Source organism: Dipteris shenzhenensis, chromosome 19 (assembly GCF_047967505.1).
Source record: "Dipteris shenzhenensis isolate YYH24624 ecotype China chromosome 19, Dip_SZ_1.0, whole genome shotgun sequence".
NCBI lineage: Eukaryota > Viridiplantae > Streptophyta > Polypodiopsida > Gleicheniales > Dipteridaceae > Dipteris > Dipteris shenzhenensis.
Window position 1 is genome coordinate 47,590,503 of NC_141614.1, and position 23,377 is coordinate 47,613,879.

The 23,377-nt window shown below is 44.7% G+C and overlaps 1 protein-coding gene across 8 annotated transcripts in view; it reads right to left on the bottom strand.

Moving 5' to 3' along the window:
- Window positions 1–209: 209 nt before the first annotated feature.
- The window catches only part of LOC147890557 (uncharacterized), a 47,592-nt gene continuing 24,424 nt past the window's right edge, over window positions 210–23,377 (bottom strand). For 2 of the 8 annotated variants that reach the window (XM_087390405.1, XM_087390397.1), the window contains 4 exons: window positions 4,705–5,052; window positions 2,082–4,543; window positions 1,858–1,937; window positions 210–852 (listed from right to left, as the gene is read on the bottom strand). In XM_087390405.1, the coding sequence (XP_087246531.1) occupies window positions 2,431–4,543; window positions 4,705–5,039 (2,448 nt within the window). In that variant the 5' untranslated portion in view covers window positions 5,040–5,052 and the 3' untranslated portion in view covers window positions 210–852; window positions 1,858–1,937; window positions 2,082–2,430. Of the gene's footprint in view, window positions 853–1,404; window positions 1,941–2,034; window positions 4,544–4,704; window positions 5,053–23,377 lie in introns of those variants that run through there. The other 6 variants (XM_087390403.1, XM_087390404.1, XM_087390401.1 and 3 more) reach the window with 6 other exon arrangements.

Below are 23,377 nucleotides of genomic sequence, written 5' to 3' on the forward strand. Positions count from 1 at the left end.
AGAAAAGGAAGTTTGGGTGGCTGGGCGTGTGGGTGGGTGGGGTGGGGCGGCCGGGGGGGGGGGGGGGGGTGGCAGTTCCATGTTTGAAAACAAAAAATGAACATTATAGTCCTATCCCGTAAGTCAAATCCTCCACAGCTTTTAAAAAGCATATTGCTAATTATCTCAGTTACAGTTTCAATTATTATCCTCGCTTTGCAGTCATGCTAGGGCTGTAAAATACTGTTTTCTTCGATGCAACAATATTCAGTAATGCCATTACCGCAATCCTCTGCTCCACGATACTCAGCTGTTTCAGTAATCTTGCAAGCACATGCGTAATGCTGTACATGGTATAAAATCTTCAAAATATACAAGAGAAAATTTTAAAATGATAGATGGGAAAAGGATTCCGTCTCCTTTTACTCTGGCTACATCATGGCTTAAGCCTTCCAATCACAATTGGCTCCAAAACATCCTCAGCCTGCATGTACAACCTGCCCACAGTAAATCGCAGCTTCTTATACTAATTGAAATAATTGTAAGGCCACTTGCATGTTCCTAATGGAGGACCAAAAAAAAAAGCAAGTAGCTCCTTCGTATGCTACTTTATTTAAGAAAGTTTGGGTTAACATTGAAGGATTCAAGCATCTCGAGTCTACCGCAAAAATCTATCGTCCCTGATTCAACAAACTTCTATGTAGCATCATATCCACCAATCAAGGTATATACAATCTCTCGTTTGACATCAGTATTCCATATACAGTGTGATTTCCGAAAGTAGCATATTTTCTGGTAAACTTTCTGAATGGATTCTCTGACTTCAAGAAATAGAATGGATTCTCTGACTTCGCAGGACCTTTTTTAGATTTCCTACAGCAGCCCACAAAGTTTTTAAACCAATGCATCATAATGTTGATTATTACTTGTGGAACAAAGGTATTACACTAAAAACCCGCACACAATGTTGACCTGCTGCAACCATATGTTCCAAATATCGAGCTTGGACATTCCACATACATAGTTAGCTGATACAGCCATACAGAGCTTGCAGTGACACAATGAGAATTGAACCATCAAGTCCAATGACATGCTAACAAGTTGGACCACATTTGATCAGTCCATATGCCTTCCAGTTTTAAAATACTATTCGGAAGGCAGTAATGTATGATTTTAGAAATGGGAGTAAGGGTTTCAATGAACTTATCCAAAATAAACAATGCCTCAATATCATTTCATAGTCCAAACGCTCTAATGACAGAAGACTGGTTATTTACCTGACTGCACTGGACACTCCTATCTCTGCACAGTAAGCGCATTAAGGAGAGTGAAGCTGTTAACAACCCTAGCCATATTAGATTTCAGACAAACCAAAAACCACCGTATTTAACCCAACAAGAGCTTCAAAAATGTAGAAGCCTGAAGACAACTTCCAAATGTGATTCCACAAAAAGCTTGTCAAACAAAGCAACAAAAAGTGTACCAGGCCTAAAACATATTGGAGTTTGAGACTGCGTCAATGAGAATTTCACACCTGTAAACCATGATGCTGCCACTCTAAATAAACCTACTACTCTTTACAAAGTCACACAGTACAGAGATCAATAATAAATATGTTCACAAGAAATTCGAGCACAGAAGCACCTCCCTTGTGACCTTAAACCAACATAAGAATCATGTTAATGTGGACTATCACCACTAGTACCTTTAACTAAATTAGATATATGTGATTTTCCATAGTTATTTTTAGATGAGATAATGCATAGAACAACAAAGCAGCAGTACCCTTTTTTTAAAGTACAATATGTTAATTAGCATAGCACAGAAATATCAGAGACAAGAATCCCTGATTAGCCCAATTCCCATGTCATGCATTACCTGTCAATCGCATATGTAAAAAGCTCCTGCAAATTGCTATCCATAACATGAAGGGCTTCTGGTTGTACATGAAGATGTATCTGCTGCATGCATCGTTATCAAATGATGGCAACAATGAGATATGATAGCACTAAGTGCAAAAACTGATGATGTTTTCATTCAAAATTCTTCCTTGGGATATCCTCTCAAAAAAATGTAAATGAGCCTTCATTGAGGAAAAGAACCTTGTGAGTCATGCAAGACAACCGAGGGTCCTGAGACATGACCACGGCAACGGTAATAATACAGCAACCATAAGTATCCTTCCAGGTTAAATAGAGCAAGACCTGCAAGAATCAGCTTCAAACCAACCGGCAGGACAAAGACTTCTGTTTCAACACTTATTTCAGGATATCAGAATTCAAAAATCAGAGAAATCTGCAAACATCAACATCCTGAACAAACTGGAAGTAGATTAACTAGCTTAAAGATGCAAAAGTATACACTGAATTGATAAAATATCCATAAAATTGTAGTGGTGACAAGAACAATGATCCTGAGAACTCTGCCCTTGTGATATGTACTCCACTTAGCTCAACCACTAGAGGTGGCACTTGGATGCGGTGACTCTGACATGTCTTGCTTTGATTTCTTATGCCGTTTAGAGCTTTTCTTCCTTGCCACAATGTCTTCGCCTCCATCAGCCAGAGGACTCCCCTCTGCAGAATCCGAAGGAGATTGGGCTCTATGCTTGTGTTTCCGCTTTTTCTTCTTCTTGTGTCCGTGCTCACCCTCCTTCTTGTGCCTTCTTCTATGCCGTTTCCGGGATCTGTGCATATCTCCTTCATCTTTTGTTTCTTCACCTCCATCGCCTGCCTCTTGATCGACATCTTCATGTCTATGTCTCTTCTTGTGCTTTTTATGATGGCGATCCCTCCGCTTTTCACGCTTGGCCACATCATCTCCATGCTTCTTGCCATCTTTGGACCGTGATCTATCCCTGACCTTTTCCTCCTCCCTGTCCAAGTCTCCCACCATCTCCCTAGCACCATTCTCACCTTCTTCAATGTCCCTAAGATCAAATGTCCTTGTTTCATCAGGGACAACCATGTGCCTCTCATCCTCATTCCTCCCTGGTAGCAATTCTGTCTCAGTAGCATAAGCTTCAGAGTCAGCTCTTCCTGAATCCAGCCTCTCTATCCCTTCTTCAAAGTCCTCACTTGCAGGTCTGGGTCCTTCAAAAATTGCTTCATTGCCTTCTCCCCCATCTTCTTTGCCTTCTGTATATTCTTTTTCAATTACATTGTCGACATCATCATTGTTTGATACACGCATTTCCTCAGGGAAGGTGTCATCTCCTTTAGAATTCAGGATCCAGGACCTGTTTCCTTTAGTTGGAATCGCTTCCTGTTCTGACATTTCCCCTCTCTCTTCCTCTGGACTAGCACTTCCTCGTATCCTATCATAGTTTGAAGTAAAATCACCAAGGGCACTGCAACTGAAATTCAGTCTTTGTACATCACTAAAAGAACTCCCTTTGTCCACTTTCTTCTCCATTTCTGTGCTCCCATGAACAGAGTTTCCTTTTCGTTTTGAAGCAGTTTTCAAGTCATCCCGCCAATCATCCAACACTTCATCATATTCACTTTCTTCATCATCAACCATGGCATTTGAATTGTTGGCAGGCTTTCTTACAGTTAGAGCTTCACCCGGGAAATCCTCTCCCTGGTTGGACACATTGGAGTGGTAAAGCTTCCCACCATCTAGTTCTTTAAGCTTTACCTCCTCCATTAGAGCCTCCATAGGAAGATTACTCTGCTTTTCATTCGAATCATCAGACAGCTCAAACGTCTTCAATCCACAATCTTTATCAGAAGACCTCCCCCCCGCATCCATATGATATGCCTTGTCATTTTCCAAAGAAACAGAGAGAGACCTAGCAGAAGTACTTGATGAATGACTCCTTGCAGGACTTACTTTATTAGATGCCTTCCTACGGCTACTAGCAGCTCTTTCCTCATCCAGACTTTGATCTGTGTGTGAAGGACTACCACTTATTTTTCTCTCAGCTGTATTTTCTTCTTGCGAGGGGCTCTCTGCGTTACTTACTTTGTCACTCCCACCTAACAGCTTGCTAGGACTCCTGCTTCCATCTTTTCGAGAAGGACTTACACTAATACTTCCACTGCTAATTGATGCACTTCTCGTTGGTTCCCTGGATATAGATCTTTTGGTTGTTCGATGCGACTTCCTTTCCTCTCTCTTCTGCTTTGGAGAAGTACTTTTCTCTCTGCGATGCCTAGGAGATCGAGTCCGAGACCTCCTCCTCCTCCTTGGTGAACGAGAGGAAGTACGGGACCTCCTCCTGGCTCTGCTCCTGCTCCTCCTAGGTGATCTCGATTTTGTCCGAGATCTCCTCCTTCCTCTGCTTCGACTCCGCCTAGAGCTGCGATAATGATAATCTCTGTCCCTTCCACGTCTGTACATACTCCAAGAATACTCACTACGACCCCCTCTGTAGTAGCCCCTGTAACCACGGCTTCTATAGCCATAGTAATCCCTTATCCGAGAAGGTGAGTAATGTTCGCGCCTATAGCGTATCGGAGACCGTGAACCTGAGCGCCCGCGCCGATATCTAATTGGTGAGTGGGAACGTGACTTTGATCTTGAGCGAGAAGGGGATCCTGATACTGATTTCGATACCGACCTGCCATCACAAGGCACAGAAAAAATCATCAAACAACTTACATGAATAAAAGGAAACCAGCCAGGAGCAGTTTCTGTGTCAACTCCAACACAACCTTAGGAGACATGGGACAACTACAGGGCTTTATCCCATTTCGTGGTCCTGAAAGGAAGAAATTGCACCTGCTTTTGCTTCCCTCTAACGGTTTCTCATCTTCAGCATCACTTCCTTTTATTTTCTTGCTTATCTCTGCTGCACGAGCAGCTGCCATTTCTGTGGCTGATTTCAGTGTTGCTGCCCTCGTTGCTGCTTGTTGTGCAGCCATGACCTGCTGCATTAACAATGCCTGCTGGAACTGATATTGTTGCAGTGCCACAGCTTGCTGCATCATGACTGTCAAGGGGGGAGTCTGAATTGAAGTAGCATTTTGGGATCCGGCCTGCCCCGCAGAAGATTGTGCAGTAGATGGAGTTGTATTTGTGACAGAGACCGCAGATAAAGGATTACCTGGCTCCATCTTGCTGTGAAGCCTGTTTTACAAGAAACGTGTACTAAGATCAGTCTTTTTATATCCCGCTGCAAAATTTACAGCTCAAAAAGATTCAATAAGCTACGCACAGTCTACATGCCAAATACTAGCATGCTTTAAAGAGCAAAGAGGACTCATAGAAAAGTAAAAAAGACCCACATCAGAATGAAAGGAAGCTAAGGATAAGCTGTACTGCCTGCTGAGAGCTCTGCTTTAGCCTTAAAAAGATGCAACAGTTAAGTTAGGAGGACAGTGGCAGGGGGGAGAAAAGAAAGCTGCCCTGTCACATGATGAATGTGTGACAAAACTGTAATAAATCCAAGCAAGAGTTAACGCATTGCTGAAATTTCTATCTATTACGCTCTTGAAACAGTCCTGGATCTGTTCCGTTCCTCATCACTCTGAAGCATTACAGCATAGAGGATTACTACCAGTCCACATGGACTCACATTGTGAAATGTCGCATGCATGTATTCCTACACTCTTTCAAGTATTTCAGTCTAGCAATGCTCCTCTTAAATTGTGCTACGTATGTGCTGGATCGAGAAACTCCTCCTTGTTACAAAAGGCTGCTATCTTTCACACACATGCCCCAGGTAACTGAACTACACAGCGAAAGAGTTTCTGAATTTAAATGGATGAAGACAGCACATGAATCCAGCATTTCCCTATAAGAAGAGAGCATTTGCTGCATTGCCATGGAGAACACCAACAGAGCCCAACGGAGAACCAAAATCATGAAGTTGGAATCCAGGCCTCCAAAACAGGCGATTTCCTCTCCTGGCTGCTCCAACCTCGTAGGCTGTTTTTGGACAAGTGAATATTTGCCAAATATGGGTGGGAGGCCCTATTTTATAGGCCTTTTCAGAGGTGGCCGACCAAATGAATACGTAAATCAGACTGTTGAGCATCATCTCCAGAATCAGATGGCATAGGTGCCCTAGGGTGGATGGCCACATCCATAGGCCAGCTACAAGCAGCAGCCAGTAGCAGCAAGGACAGCATGACCATCGGCAGCAGGTACACGTCAGCTGAGGTCAAATTGTCAGTCTACAGTCAGCCCTACAGCCCTGGAAGTCCACCATCAGGAAAAGGGGCAACAGCCCCTACAAGTGCCATCAATGATAATATGATGTAATATTACCCTAGGGGGTTAGGAAAATAGGAATAAGACAGTGGCCGTTAGTCATAAGGCTTTAGTGGACTAATCGTAGGCTTAAGTGGCCTAAATGTTGGTTAGCACCGACAGGTAGGACACTTAGCACTAATCCCAAGTCTTACATGAGATTAGTGCCCTACATGGACTAACACCCAAATTAGTAAATGACCACTGGGCGTAGAGGTGGCCACGGTGCATCCAAGGGATCCAAAATGGACACTCCTGTTTTGTGACAGTCTGGATATTGAAGAAGGTAACAAGGTCTCTCTGAAACAGGGGCTAACTGTCACCACAATGTAAATATCCTAAGTCAAAGTACAGTTGACCATTTATTTGATCATAATTAAAGAGTTTTATATGTGTTAATTATGGTCAAAGAGTTTTCTTTTAATGGTCAAAGAATTGACTACGGTCAAAGATATTTGACTCTGGTCAAGTAAAACTGACCTCAGTCTGGTTTATTACCAAGAGGGTTAACTACGGTTAACCAGAGAACTACAGAGCTGACTACAGTCAGAGAGTGTTGACTTCGGTCAACGAGACTTGGCATGCGCCAAGAGGGTTAACCACGGTTAACCAAGATGTGCCAACGTCGGTCGGAGAGTTGTGCCAACTTCGGTTGGAGAGACTTGGCTATGATTAAGGCACATCAACCCTTGGTCAAAGCTCCTTAATTATGATCAAGAGCGTTGACTTCGGTCAACTAGAGAATAAATAAATATTTTTATATTTGTTATGTGTGCACATGTATTCAGTGGGGACGCCCACCGTGACTAGAATTAGTCCACAGTGTGTTATTTGCATGCAAAGCGCTAACAACTAATGGGTGCCGTGGTGGTGCGCTTTAATTAATTGTTGTAGGTACTAGGAAGAGTTATTTTTCCTAAGCGCTATGGGAGCCTAACAAGCATCTAGGAGGCGGTTCGCGTGACCAAGTGCTTCAAAGACTCCAGAGTTGCCCTTAGTGGCATGTAATAGGACTTGGTCTAGATTTTAGACAAGTGGCATGTTGCCAATTTGAAATGAGCTTCAAGCTCTTGTAATGATTCATTCACGTTTTGGATTTGATGTATCAGGCAACTCTACGCCGAACTCTTGTAACAGATTCTCTCTTCAAGAAATAAAATACCTTCGGGGGGGTCCAACCCGACATCTTGTCTTGGGCCCTAGTTGTGTGTAGAGAGAGAGAGAGAGAGAGGAAGCTCTTATGAGAGTGTTTCTACAGTTAATTACGAGCGTGAGGTTCAAAGAGAGAGCTAGTATTTCATTGGTATCAGAGCTTGGGATTCGCCATCTTCTCAGGTGGGGACAGTCCAAGAAAGGCTTGAGGATGTGTGGTTGGGTGATCAGAAGATCATTGCACCTGTTGGCTACCTGCCAGTTTCGCCAACAGTGGGCTACAGGACGGTGGCCAGACGAAGTGTGAATGTTCATGGGGCCGTACAGCTAGCAAGTTAAGCCAGTAGTCAGGAGCAGGGGTCTACACCGTTCCTTGGAGAGAACTTTGAGAAGACGATTGCTCGGTGCCCTGGGTAGAGGGCTAGCAGGGAGGCCTAACAGGCATCACAGACGACTTCACGCCATCATGAATCTTCCGTCGAGCGTCTCCGTCGATATCTCCGTCCAACGATGGACCTACGCCATGGTTAACAGAGCCGGCGATGCTCTCAACGGAAATCTTTGCCAAGGTTTGGGCAAGTTGCAGAGCTGACGTGGCGCTGACGTGGCAGGCCTGACAGACAGCTAACGTGGCTGCCAGCAGGTCTAGTTGACATGGCATCCACACGTGCGGTGGGGACGTGGCAGTGCATGCAAGTGGCTGACATGGCCTTGACCTGGCCACCTGACACGTGGCAGTGATGTGTCATGCTGATGTGACAGACAATTGCAGGCCTGAGTGGATGCTAACATGGCACAAGCATGTGCAGAGAGCAGACACGTGGCAGCCAGCCTGGCAGGCCAGTGGTTAAGTTAACCCTGGTACAGTTAATCCTGGTTGGTTGACCCGTGGTTAGTGAAACTGTGGTTAAGTTAACTACAGCTAGTTAACTCTGGTTAGTTGAACCAGTATCCAGTTAGTTCCAACCTCGGTCCAATTAATCTGGCCTAACCAAACCAATCTGGTTGGTGTAACTAGACACTGACCAGTCCAATTACTCTAGTTGCAAACTAACCAAACTAGAGCCAGTTAGTCTGGTTAGAGTAACCAATCAATTACTTCATCTGGTTACTGTTCCCCAAAAAAAAAAGGACAATTGCAGAGACTATTTCTGCTAGCAGATTTAACCTACCTGTCAGATTTTTACTGTCAGAAAAGCAGCAGAAAAGCAGAGAAATCAGAGATTTGCAGAAAAACTCATAGCAGGAAGAGATCGAGGCATCATCATCGATCTCCTAGTCCATCACCGTCTACCTCGAGTTCGACTTCTGTATCTTCTTCTTTATCAAATAAACCATCAAGGAAAAGAAGGAAACACAAGAAGTCCAGGAAGAGTAAGTCTTCCAGAGAGACCAAGGAATTCAAAGAGGTAAATCTGTCAAGTTTATGACCTACAATGGACAGTATGGTCATACAGACAAAGCATTGCAGTTCATCAGGCAATTTGATGCTGCATTCGGTGTTGGAGATAAGTGCACACTAAGTGTACTATTTCCTAGTCTACATTTGTCTAAGTCTAAGTCTAGTCTTTATGTCTTGAGTGTGTGCCATGTGGCACTTCTACAATTATCCCATAAGCACTCTTGCTTTATGTCTTGTACTTTGGCCCATATATTCATGGGTCACATCATTGCAATCTGTCTGTCTGGCTTGTGTCTTGTCTACACTCTTCTCAAGGTATTTCTTGTCTTTCAATCTTGTTATTTCATTTCCAGTTTCTAGTTCTAGTTCTTGCTTCCATATTCCAACATGGTATCAGAGCTAGGTTGATCCCTCCTCTCCCCTCAGTCTGCCTGTTCTCAGATCTCTCCCCCACTGCAGATCTGCCCCTCTTCTCAGATTTCTTTCTCTTCTAATTTCTCCCTCTTTCTGCCCCGCCATTGCGCGCCAGATCTGCGCACCAGATCTGTGTGTTTCCACTCCAGATCTGCGCACCATCTCTGCCAGATCTGAGCGCCAGATCTGCACAGTTCAGCCACAGATCTGAGCGCCATTTCTGCCAGATCTGAGCGCCAGATCTGCGCAGTCCTGCTGTCACTCCTGCACCCGCTCCTGCTGTCGCTCCTGCATCAACGTATCTGCTATCCGTACAGATCAGCGCCGACCGTACGTCGTCCATACTCCGTACTCCGTACGTCATCCGTACGTCGTCCGTACTCCGCTGTCCGTACAGTCCGTACGACTGTACGGAATCCGTACCTGCACAGGCCGACTTCTCCAGCTGCTGTTCGAAATCTGCTCCATCTTCACGGAGATCTGTGCCATCTGTTCGACCTCCTGGACTGCGCCCTTTTTTGCACCTCTACCTCTGCCTGGGATTAAGGTACTGTGCTTTGCCTCTTTCAAGTTTGCTGAGCAGTCTCTCTTTTTTGCTGGTTCCTCCTGCTTCGATGGGCTGTCATATGCTATGGCCTTGACAAAGTGGTGAGAGAACCAGCTTCTTGGATCTCTCCTCTCATTTATTTCTACAATATTGTAGGGGAATAGACACTGCCCTTGCATCCTAGCAAGAGGTAAGACCTTCCCACATGGCATCTTCCTCTCATTCTCTCATATCTATCGACAAATTCAATGGGTCCAACTTTCATACTTGGCAAATCAAAATCAAGTGCCATCTTATGAAAGAAGGTCTTTGGGACATTGTTCACCGTGCTGCTCCCGAAGGTCCCTCTGAGCAAGTTGTCACTGCCAAGAACGACAAAGCCTATGCTATCATATTGCTCGGCCTTGGAGATGATTACATTCATCACATCTCCGACATACAGTCTGCTCCTCAAGCATGGATCACTTTGGATACCCTTTTTGGAGCCCGATCTAAAAACTCTAAGATTGCACTTATGATCTCATTCTTTGATCTACATATGCAGGAAGGAGCTACTATAGCCTCTCATGTCAATTATCTTCGCAGTCTTACGGTTCAGCTTGCGTCAGTCAAGTCTCCCATCTCCGAAGATATTGCTATTGCTGTGCTTCTCAAAAGCTTACCTGACACCTATGCTACTCTTGTCACTACCTTCAAGTATCATAATAATCCTTCTCTTGAGGGTATCATCAATGCTCTCCAAGAGGAAGAAAGAACTCAACAACGAAAGGTAACTGACACTGCATTTTTAGCAAAGAAAGGAAGTTCTAAGGTAAGAAAGCCTTGCACCCATGTGGCAAAACTAATCATATGGAGAAGGACTGTTTCAAGGCTCATCCATGCACCATTTGTGGCCGTGATAATCACCGAGAGAGGGACTGCTACTCCAAAACCTCTACATCAGCCCCTGCATCTACCTCAGCCCATGTTGCTGCAACATCTCCATCAGCTGATCCTGCTGTTCCTTCCTCACATGATGAGAAGTAGGCTTTCTGATTACTTCTATGTCTTGTCTACCACCTTGACCACCGATGATGTAGGTCAAGGGGTTCTAGTGTCTTGGTCTTTCTATTTGTCTACAGTCAATCTTCTGTCTATCTAGTCTTGTCTGTCTGTCTATTTGTCTATCAATCTGACTGTGTTTTAGATCCATCTTGTCCCTACCCTTGTGGACCCATATCAGGATATCACTTGAGGAGGGGTGTCTCAAAATCTTTTGTCTGTCATGTTTTCTATCTTGTCTCTCAGTCTATCAGTTTTTATGTCTGTCTTCTAGTCTTGTCTTTCTGTCTTACTCCTAGTGTCCACTTAAGGAGGGTGTTGGAGATAAGTGCACACTAAGTGTACTATTTCCTAGTCTACATTTGTCTAAGTCTAAGTCTAGCCTTTATGTCTTGAGTGTGTGCCATGTGGCACTTCTACAATTATCCCATAAGCACTCTTGCTTTATGTCTTGTACTTTGGCCCATATATTCATGGGTCACATCATTGCAATCTATCTGTCTAGTTGTCTACACTCTTCTCAAGGTATTTCTTGTCTTTCAATCTTGCTATTTCATTTCCAGTTTCTAGTTCTAGTTCTTGCTTCCATATTCCAACATTCGGTACAGAAAAGTTTTCAGAATCCTCCAAGTTAAGAATGGTCAGTTTGCACTTGACAGCGACAGCTAGTGCATGGTGGAGTGCACAGACCACAGATGGGTCAGCCCCAAAGAAGTGGAAGGACCTCAAGAAAGCCTTCTACCAGTAGTTTATGCCTAAACAGTTTAGAGACCATGTTCTTCAAGATTGGGACAGTTTGCATATGGATGCAGGAGATACAGTGGATGTGTACAACCAAAAGATTTGGGATGCTTATTTGCAGGTTGCACCTTTCAAAAAGATCTCCAAAGGAACCCAAATGAGAAAGTACAGAGCAGGTCTCAGTCCAAGAATTCAGGCAGTAGTAAATGCTTTGGGGGCAAAGAACATTCAAGATCTTATGCATTCAGCTTCAGTAGCTAGTCTTGTGCCGTTACAAGATCCATCCACGGTACTATCCTTGCATGCACGACGTGCCAAAAGAAAGAAAACTGATTTTTCAAAATCAGAAAAGAAAGAGTATCCCAAGGTTGGAAAGAAAGGGTTTCAGCCTCAGAAGCCGAGGGGTACTCAGTTTTCAAAGACTTATAAAGGAAAATCTCCATTCACCCCTGAACAGATAGCTGAATTCCGTAGAGATGGAAAATGCTTCAAGTGCGGCAAAGAGGGGCATGTGGCTGCCCAGTGCCCAGAAAAGCCTTCAACTTCGAAGGGAAAAGAGGCAAAGGAGCCACGGGGACCGCAAAAGCTTGTAAAAGAAAAAGAGAATGATATGCATGCTGAAATGTGTTGGGGTTAAGGCCCTGTGCCACCTCATATACACTTTTTTATTACAGGTTACAGTGTGAACACGGTTCACTCTGAACCGGTTTCACCCTAATGCCTATCCTAATATACTCTTGAGGGTTGTGGTGTGCCCTTGCTTCTGGATTCACACCCACCACTCTTGTGGTTAGTCTCACTCTCCTCCACGCGTTTTCGCTTCAACTGTTGGGGTAAAGGCTCTATGGCCACCCAAGTACAGTTAAGTACACTTAGTACTTTATTTGTTAAGTACACTAAGTACACCGTACTTAGTGTTGTAACCTTATCCTTTCATATAAAAGCTTCATTGTGTGCTAGGGGAGGTACACACATACCTTTTATCCCCACACTTCTTGTTGCTTGTTCTGCTTGTGTGTGTGTGTGCTCTCTCACATTCTCCCTTCCACAACTAGTATCAGAGCGTGGGCTAGCACATTCTCCTTCCTGCTCGTCTTCTCAGTTGTAGCTCGTTCTTCGTCTTTGGCATTGCCCAAACGTGGGTCTTAGCGAGTGTTGAGCAGCAGCAGCAGTTCGAGGAGCAGCAGCAGCAGTTCCAGGAGCAGCAGCGCATTTTTGAAGAGCAGCAGCAGTAGCTTGTTTGCAAGCAGCGCTAGCAGCAGCCAAAGCTGCTGCATTCGACGCCAGCAACGCCAGGCGCCGCCAGCGTCGCCCAGCACAGGCGACGCCAGCCAACGCCGCCACTCAGGCGACGCCAGCAACTCGCCTCACAGGCGAGCATCTGCTAGGTCGTCCATCCAGGCGACCACAGGTCGCCCAGCAGCAGGCGAAGCCAATCAGGCCGCCAGCGTCGCTGACAGGCGACGCCAGCAGCAGCGGCTTCTTCGCCTTCTCCAGCACTCGCCATCTTTTGCTCGCAGAAGCGGCGACACGCAGCCTCTAAGCTCCGACAGCGACAGCCCTCTTTTCTTCACTTTTTCTGGTACACTTTGTCCTTCTTTTCGCACCCGTGTACTTGCAGATACAGGTGCAGTCCATTTCGAGCTCATTGTGAGCACAGTTGGTCAGATGCAAGTGCAGTACGCGTTTATGCCTACTGTGTGAGGAAATCCTCAACATTTGTTTGCAGAATCAAGGGGCTTTTGTAGCCAGTGCCAAGAATTGGCCTGTACACGCATGCATTGTATTTATACTCCCGATTGGAGTTTGATTCTTGCAGATTTCGTATGCATTTGTGACCTACGGGGAGTGGAAAATGCATTGAGTACCACATTGAAGATTTGAGCACTGAATGTGCTAGTCTAATTGTGGCTTTTGCAAGGTGGATGCTTATCAGTGCTGGGGGAAGCAACAAAATGCATAATAGTTGTCAGTGAAACAGTTATGCACTCTAAATTCTGAGTTTTTTGCCTCCAGTCAAGGGGCTTTTGCCCAATTTCTGTTCTAAACTGTTGTATACAGTTTTAGAAGTGTCTGGCTTGAAATTGACATTTTTTGAACAGTCAAACAGTCAAATACTGACTCTGTACTTTCTGGTACAGTCGGGGACTGTCCTGTGTCAACAGCTTTGAATGAATTCAGTCACGGTACAGAGGTACAGAGTACAAAGTACACTGCTGTTTTTCACTGTGTATGCAGGGCAGATGCTTCTGTAAATTCAGAATCTTGCTGTTTGTACAATGGTGCATTAAATGATGCAAACAGAGTTGCTGTTCAGAAACTGCAGCAAGCAGTAAACAGTGATAAATCTCTATTTAAGTGGGAGATACAGTGCAAGCGCAGTTCCTGTTTGTTCTGCTGCAGGAATTGGATCTTTGAGCACAGTTCAAGTGCAAGTGTGTACTTGGTTTGCAGGAAGTCAGGCACCTAAGTGTGGGTTATATTTCTTGCTGATTATAATGGCTTCATCCTCAGAATCTTCTCTTCTCAATATTAAAAAGTTACAGGGTGCTGCTAACTACCCAATGTGGAAAAAGATGGTCCTGAATGTTCTAATTCTCAGGCAGTTTCATGCCCCTATTATACACAAAGGTGTGAAGCCCACTGGCACATCTGATGATGCTTGGGCACTAGCTGATCTGTCAGCAAAGTCCATAATTGAATTGTCACTCCATGAGAGTGTTGTTTGGAATGTGGATGGTAAGAAAACAGCCTCGGGTGTGTGGAAAAAGCTACAGGACACATATGAGCAGCAGAGTGTAGCTACAAAGATATATTGGCTGCACAAGTTCTTCAATCTGAAGATGAAAGAAGGGACCTCCATGGATGCACATCTCAATGAGTTTAATTCAATTGTCACTCAACTTGCAAATCAAAAATATGTGGTGGATGAGGAAACCAAGGGTATGGCACTCTTGATTTCTCTTCCTGAAAGTTGGGATACATTCACCACAGCTGTAACAAATGCAAACACTTTCATAAGTTTTTCAGATATCACAGGGCTGATTTTGCAAGAAGAGCAGAAGCTGAAAGCTCAAGATGCAGTAAAGCCTAACAATGCCTTAAATGCAAGGGGGAGAAGTCAGCAAAGAGGCAAATCTCAGGAAAGGGGAAAAGGGAGGAGCAAGTCCCGCTCCAACAAAGATGTTGAGTGCTACTACTGTGGTAAAAAGGGACATACTAAAAGCAGTGCTTTAAACTGAAAAATGATAAGAGAGACAAAGCCAAAAATACTGATGCGTCAGATGCAAAAGCAATTGTACCAATAAGCAATGGCAAGAGCAGTGTGAAGATTGAAGAGCTTCATTCTACACACGGTTATGACAGTGAGGGAGAGGTTCTATTTCTCTCTACTTTGGATGCTCATTCTCTCCATGCAGGAAATCTTGCAGACATGCACTCTTGGATCATTGACTCAGGTGCCTCATTCCATGTTACACCTTACAAAGAATTGTTTGTAAGATATGCGGCAGGAAGTAATGGAGTCGTTTTTCTAGGGGATAATCATGCATGCAGTATTGTTGGTATTGGAGATGTCAAGCTTGTATTTGCTGATGGTACTCAGCTTATGCTTCACAATGTTAGGCATGTACCCGAAGTCAAGAAAAATCTGATTTCTACTGGCATGTTGGATGATGAAGGTTTCGTGACCAGCTTTGGTCATGGTTTCTGGAAGGTTACCAAAGGTGCCCTGGTTGTTGCCAGAGGCTCTAAGGTTGACACAATGTATACTCTTCATGCTAAAGTATGTAATCATGCTGATATTCATGCCACCGAGCTGCCGAATATTTCTATGTGGCATAGCCGGATGGGACATATGAGCATAAGTGGAATGGAGCAATTGGCTCGTCTTGGCTACTTACCGTCTCTTAAATGATTTAAAGTTTTGTGAGCACTGCATATATGGTAGACAGTTACAGTGTCCTCATAAAAGGAGATTAGGACATAAAGATGCTCAACTTGAGCTTGTGCATACAGATGTGTGTGAGATGCCTAGTCCTTCACTTGGAGGTGCACGGTACTTTGTCACATTTATAGATGATTCCACAAGGAAGGTGTGGTTGTATCCTCTTCGATTGAAGAGTGATGTCTTTCCAGTGTTTCAGAAATGGCTTGCTATGGTTGAGAACCAAACAGGCAGAAAACTAAAGGCTTTGCGGTCAGATAATGGTGGGGAGTATATGTCTAATGCATTCAATGCATTTTGTGATGCTAGAGGTATTAAAAGAGAACTCACTGCCCCCTACAATCCAGCGCAAAATGGCACTGCAGAGCGTATGAATAGAACCATACAGGAAAAGTCTCGCTCTATGATGTCACATGCTGTTGGCACACAATCCTGTCTTTCATGCAAAGACAAAGCACATTGATGTGAAGTATCACTTCATCAGGGAAGTGATAGATGATAAGCTGATTCAGCTTGTCAAGATTCACACAGATGATAATCCAGCAGATCTGTTGACAAAAGGCTTGCCTGCAGAGCGGTTTGCACATTGCCGACAGTTGATGGGTATAGGTTGAGCCTCATTTATTTTTTACTTGAGGGCATATTGCCTTTAAGTGGGAGGTTGTTGGGGTAAAGGCTCTATGGCCACCCAAGTACAGTTAAGTACACTTAGTACTTTATTTGTTAAGTACACTAAGTACACCGTACTTAGTGTTGTAACCTTATCCTTTCATATAAAAGCTTCATTGTGTGCTAGGGGAGGTACACACATACCTTTTATCCCCACGCTTCTTGTTGCTTGTTCTGCTTGTGTGTGTGTGTGCTCTCTCACATTCTCCCTTCCACATCAACTGGTATCAGAGCGAATTCGGAGAGTGTGGTCTTTGTTGAGAGAGTGTCTACAGTCTTTGCCTACCTCAGAACGTAGAGCTTCAGCATGCGTTGCTTTGGAGCATAGCCTTTGCTGCCAGGCTCGTAATAGCAGCTGCAGAAGCGAAGTCTGTATAGTATTCCATCGTGCTTGGAAGAGCATTTGCAAGCTTAGACTGTGGAGAAAGTCAGAGAGTCTCTTGTCCTATAGCTCGAAGCAAGCTTTGCGCACTCTCATGAAGCGAGCGGATTCTGAAGAAAGTCAGAGAGAGTCTTTCGTCTTCGCCTATAGCTCGTGAAGCAGGCTTTGCGCACCCCCATGAAGCAAGCTTTGCGCACGCTTTGCCTCAATTGCTCCTACCCTCTTGCTCCTTGCAAGTTACCACACTGCCGCTTCCTATGATGCCCTGCAACGGCTCAGACCTCGACCTGCCCGCATTTACGTTCTACCTTACCTTTGACAGCGTTGCCGTTTATAGTCGCTACTACACGAGTGAATAGATCCTTGCTCTTCCTAGAGCAGGATCGGATTCGCTGCTGGATTGGGCTCTCGTGTCTAAAGAGAACGTCTACAGCATTGCTCCTCTCGCTTCAACTATGGAACAAACTATCTCATGGCTGGCCCATTCGACGGAGGTTCGATGAACCCCGCGCTTTCTTTTGGCCCGGCATTGGTCAGCTGGAATTGGGAGCACCACTGGATATTCTGGGCAGAAACTTGAGGATTGGGTGCACATCGTGGTGCATTCTCCGAATATGGAGAAATTGCATGCAAGAAATTTGGGGCTTTTGACGCTAGAGTGCTTGTACGCACTTGTGGGTGCCTATTTGACGAAATTTCTCTTCAATAGACGCCAAAACAAAGGGCTTTTGCTCAAATTGGTGTTATTGGCCGTTGTAAACAGTTTTGGAAGGGGATTTACATGTCTATGTGTCAAATGCAGTGACAAAAGACGAGATTTTGCAATCAGGTCCTTTTTTTTTTTGGGGTAAATGCCTCTTATTGTGGACAGCACATTTGTACACTCTTGGAGAGTGTGAAAACTCAGTTCAGTTCTGAGTTTATCTTTGTGACAGTTTTGTACAAGTGCAGGCCAATTTTGGAAGAGATTTGGGGATTTTTTTTTTTGGAGTTTTTTTTTTACTGTTTTTTTTACAGTTTTGGAGAGTGGACAACATTGCATTAAGTCACAGCACGTGACTTTGAGGCTCTCTGTGCCTTAGGTGTATTTATTTGCTTCTACTTCAGCTTATCATTATGTCTTCAAGCAACGAAGGCAACTATTGGAACATCGAGAAGTTGGAGGGGAATGCAAATTTCTCTTATTGGAAGAACCAAATATATAATGTGTTGGTCCAGAAAGATCAAAATATGCCTATCAAGTATAAAGGGATCAAGCCCGATGAAGTTAGTGACCTTCAGTGGGAAACCATGAATGACCATCTCAAAGAAGATCTACTTCAATGTAGAGAATGAAGCCACCGCTTACAGCATATGGAAAAACTTGAGTCCCTTTTCGAGAGTCAGAGTGCAGCTAGTAAAGTGTTTTGGTCGAATAGGCTTATGAAACTAAGCATGAAAGAGGGGACAGCCCTCTCACTTCACCTCAATGAGTTTCACTCTATATTCAGCCAACTCACAAATCAGAAAATGAATTTTGATGATGAGGTGAAGGCCATTTTTCTCTTGAGTACCCTCCCTGACAGTTGGGATACTTTTGCTACAGCCATAAGCAATTCAGCCCCTGCTTTCACACGATTGTCATGCCAAGATGTGGAAAGTGCTCTTCTGCAGGAAGAGGTGAGGCGTAAGAATAGTAGTGAAAATAAGAATGCAAGTGCATTGGCTGTGGGCAGAGGTAGGCAGCAAAATAGAGGGGAAAACCAAAATAAAGGGAAATCTCGCAGTCAGTCCCGTCCTCGGTGAATGCCACTACTACCATAAGAAGGGGCATATTAAAAGGGACTGTTTTCAGCTGAAAAACAAAGGCAAGGATAAGGAAAGAAAAGAAGAGGACAAAGATGCGAAAAGAGATGCCAAAGACACCAAGGGCAAGGCTAAACTTGAGGAGCTCAATGCAATGATTAGCAGTGATGAAGATAATGACGATGTCATACTTGTTGCCTCCTCTGGTGATAGTTCTTTTCTTGTGGCCAATGATGGCTCATATGCACAGGATTGGCTATTAGACTCAGGTGCATCCTATCATGTTACTCCTCATGAGCAGTGGTTTGCTTCGTATGATGCAGGGAAGAAAGGATGCGTGAAACTTGGGAATGATTATGCCTGTGACGTTGATGGTATTGGGGATGTGCATCTAAAATTCCCAAATGGTTCTGAATTTGTATTGCACAATGTGAGACATGTGCCACAGCTCAGGAAGAGCTTGATATCCACTGGGCAGCTTGATGATGCAGGGTATCTCACCCAATTTGGTCATTCTATGTGGAAGGTGCTTAAGGGAAATATGGTTGTGGCCAAGGGCTGCAAATCAAGCACCTTGTATCCATTGTATGTTGAGGGTGTTGATGCTAATGTAATCCATGTGACCGAGCAGCCACACACTTCATTGTGGCATAGCCGGTTGGGCCATATAAGCCAGAAAGGAATGAAAGTATTGTCTTCTTTGGGTTACTTGCCGAGACTTAGTTTTTCTGATTTTTCAGCATGTGATCATTGTATTTATGGCAAACATAAGCAATCAGCCCATAAAAAGGCTGGAAATGTTAAGCAAGAAGTCCTAACTTTGGTACATACAGATGTATGTGAAATGCAATCTTTCTTTAAGCGGTGCCAAGTGTTTTGTCACCTTTATTGATGATGCATCAAGGAAGATATGGGTCTATCCCATTAAGCATAAGAGTGATGTGTTCAAAGTCTTCAAGACTTGGTTGGCACTTGTTGAGAATCAGACAGGAAAGAAGCTCAAATGCCTCAGGTCTGATAATGGAGGGGAATACCTCTCAAGGGAATTTACTACATTTTGTGATGAGAAGGGGATAAAGAGGGAGTTGCCCGCTCCCTACAATCCTCCACAAAATGTCGTGGCTGAAAGGGCAAATAGGACCATTCAAGAGAGGACTCTTAGCATGCTCTCACAAGCAGGATTGACCCATGGTTTTTGGGCAGAAGCTGTTAAGACAGCAGTACATCTCATCGATAGGTCACCCAACCGGGCCTTGGATTTGAAGGTACCTGAGGAGGTGTGGTCCGGAAAGCCACCCTCTTACAAACATCTCAGGGTGTTTGGCTGCCAGGCCTTTATGCATATCAGAAGGGAAATACGCAGCAAATTAGACCCAAAGTCACGCAAGTGTATCTTTCTTGGGTATGGTGACAATGGAGAGATGGGTTACAGGTTGTGGGACCCTGAATCTCACAAGATTGTGAGGAGCAATGATGTGATTTTTCGAGAAGATAGGATGCACAAAACAGCCTATCAATACCATTGGAGTGAGAAGAGTCATTTTTGAGGAGGAAGGACCTTCAGCACAACCACAAAATGCCAATCAAAATGCTGTCCAAAATGGTCAAAATCAGCAGCCACCTCCGGCTTTTAATGCTCCATATTATCCTCCACAGGAAGAACCACAAATGCAGCCTGAGATTCAGCAAGATGTGCTTCCAGAGCAGGCTGTACAGCCCCAAAATATGCAGGAACAGCAAGTAAATCAGCCACCTAATCAAGATGGTTGGGTTAGGCGGAGCACCAGGGTGTCCCGAATGCCTGACAGGTTTGTTCCAAGGGTGAATGCACTTGATGATTACATCATGGTGACAGATTGTGGTGAGCCCTCGTGCTTTAAAGAAGCCATGAAGAGGGAGGACGCAAAGAATTGGCAGAAAGCCATGGTTTCAGAAATGCAATCTCTTGAGAAGAATCAGACATGGAATCTAGTGCAGCTGCCTGCAGGCCAGAAAGTCCTACCATGCAAATGGGTTTATAGGTTGAAGATCACTCCAGGGGATGCTAAGCCCAAGTACAAAGCAAGATTAGTTGCTAAGGGGTTCAAGCAGGAAAAGGGGGTTGACTTTGATGAAATCTTTTCTCTTGTAGTCAAGATGACTACATTGAGGACTGTTTTAGCTTTGGTTGCTTGTCAGGACATGGATCTTGTCCAAATGGACGTGAAGACGGCCGGCCTTCATGGAGATCTTCACGAGGATATTTATATGCAGCAACCAGAGGGATATCAAGTCAAGGGAAAAGAAGGGCTTGTATGCAAATTGCAAAAGAGTCTCTATGGGCTCAAGCAGGCACCCAGAGAGTGGTATCACAAGTTTGATGCTTTCATGAAAGCACAAGGATTCAGACGGTCTGATCATGATCATTGTCTCTACACTAAGAAGACAAGAGATGGTAGTCTTCTTATACTCATTCTTTATGTGGATGATATGCTTATTGCTGGGAAGTCATCTATTGATATGAATGCCTTGAAGGCAAAACTGCACAAAACCTTCAACATGAAGGATCTTGGTGATGCAAATCACATTTTTGGTATGCGGATTGTGAGGAACAGGTCAAAGGGTTTACTCTATCTTTCTCAAAAAGAGTACATTGGCAAAGTTCTGGAGAGGTTCAATATGGATAAGGGGAAGGCTTTGAGCACACCATTGCCTCCATATTTGAAACTCAGCCAAAAGGACAGCCCTCAGTCAAATGATGAAAGGGCTAATATGGCCAAGGTTCCTTATGCTTCTGCATGTGGCAGTCTGATGTATGCCATGGTTGCTACTAGACCAGATATTGCTTTTGCAGTGGGAGTGGTCAGTAGATATATGGCTAACCCCGGTAAGAGGCATTGGGAGGCAATTAAGGGTATATTGAGATACCTTAAGGGGTCTCAAGATGTGTGCATATGTTTTGGCAAGCAAGATGCACAAGTGCATGGATACACAGATTCAGATTATGCAGGGCATGCAGACAATTGTAAGTCCACCACGGGCTACGTGTTTACTTTCACAGGTGGTGCTATTTCATGGATATCTAGGTTACAGAGATGCACAGCATTGTCTACCACGGAGGCAGAGTATATTGCAGCCACTGAGGCTTGCAAGGAGGCCATATGGCTTTCACCTCTGGTGGGAGACTTGGGTTTTTCAGGGGATATTCCTTCTTTGCATTGTGATAGCCAGAGTGCTATTACGTTGGCAAAGAATCCGGTCTTTCATCAGAAGACCAAGCACATTGATGTTAAGTACCACTTTATTCGTGAGGTATTGCATGACAAGTTGTTAGAACTTGTCAAAATCCATACTGATGATAACCCTGCGGATCTTTTCACTAAGACCTTGCCAGCAGAGTGGTTTGCACATTGCAGGACACTGATGGGTGTTGGATAGGCCCTATATCACGTTCTGGCCTTGTACATTCTATATGTACTTGCTGTAATTTCTTTTTTGTTTTGAGGCACATTGCCTTCAGGTGGGAGGTTGTTGGGGTTAAGGCCCTGTGCCACCTCATATACACTTTTTTATTACAGGTTACAGTGTGAACACGGTTCACTCTGAACCGGTTCCACCCTAATGCCTATCCTAATATACTCTTGAGGGTTGTGGTGTGCCCTCACTTCTGGATTCACACCCACCACTCTTGTGGTTAGTGTCACTCTCCTCCACGCGTTTTCGCTTCAAAATGAATGATGCAGACAAAGATAAGTTTCAGTTTCTTGTAAACTTTAAAGATTGCTTTTCCGATGCTTTGCCAGGGGAGTTACCCCCAGAGAGACCTGAAGATCATCAGATAGAGTTAATGCCTGGTAGTGAGCCACCAAACAGACCACCTTATAGAGCCAGTGCGACTCAGAGAGAGGAGATTACGGCTCAGATACAGGACTTGCTGTCCAAAGGGTTGATTCAGCCCAGTCCTTCTCCTTTTTGTTCCTCTGTACTGCTAGTACAGAAGAAAGATGGCTCATTCCGTATGTGCGTCGATTACCGCGCACTGAACAAAATGACCATCAACAATAGATTCCCTATTCCGCGCATTGATGATGTGCTGGATCAGTTAAATGGAGCTTCAGTTTTCAGCAGGATAGACTTAAAGAGTGGCTATCATCAAGTCAGGATACAACCACAAGATGTGCATAAGACAGCTTTTCGCACTACATTCGGGTTGTATGAATACTTAGTGATGCCTTTTGGGTTGACAAATGCTCCAGCCACATTCAATAGAATGATGGATCGCATCTTCCGTGTGGGATCGTCTCTAGCACTCCCTCTCCACAATAGCGACATCTGCCATCCACCCGCATTCGTTACAACCAAGGACCGATGGGCAAGCCCCCATGAAACACCATCTAGAAGAAGTTTGAAATCTTATGTGGCCTCAGGAGCGAGGCCAAAAGCGGGAAATAACCTCATGGGGGACATCTTGCTCCACCCAATATCACTCCCTCGATGGGGTCCAGGCCGCTGCCTCCAACTCGCCATCCAATACGGATCGTATAGAGAAAGAAGGGCACCTCCTCCACCCACTCTAAGTGCCCTATATGAGATGGCCAAAACCACTTTTCTTGAGTCCCACTAAATATCTCAAAGGGGCCGATCCTCCCAAAGCCACATGCGCCACACTACTCCCTCTCGCCTTAACAAGACGAAGTCTGGGTCGACGTGTCATTCCCGTACCCAAGCGGCCCACTGTCCTAATCCACTTCCATTCAAACCATCTAAGGTAGCCTCATCCCTGCGGTTCCTCTCTGTCTCAACCTGTAAGCATCCACCTGACCCCACTCTATCGAATATGCGACGAGAGGACCCAAGGGACACCTTACAAAATGGAACCCTAAGAGGGACACTTGTCTGCAAGAACTGACCGGACCAACAATGAGGGGTCCATGGATTGTGCACCCCTCCCACCATGAAACAAAGATCGTTGCATCAATCTCTGCCATCCAAGTGCTTGCCCCTCTCGGGTGAGCAAGTGCCTGTGCCCTGGCCTTCGCATCTGGAAGATGTTGCCTCCAAACCCCACAAGGACCTCGCTAGGCCATTGTCCCGCTATGCCCTTGGAATGTGAGTCCACTACCCAAGAATACGTCCCTCCCC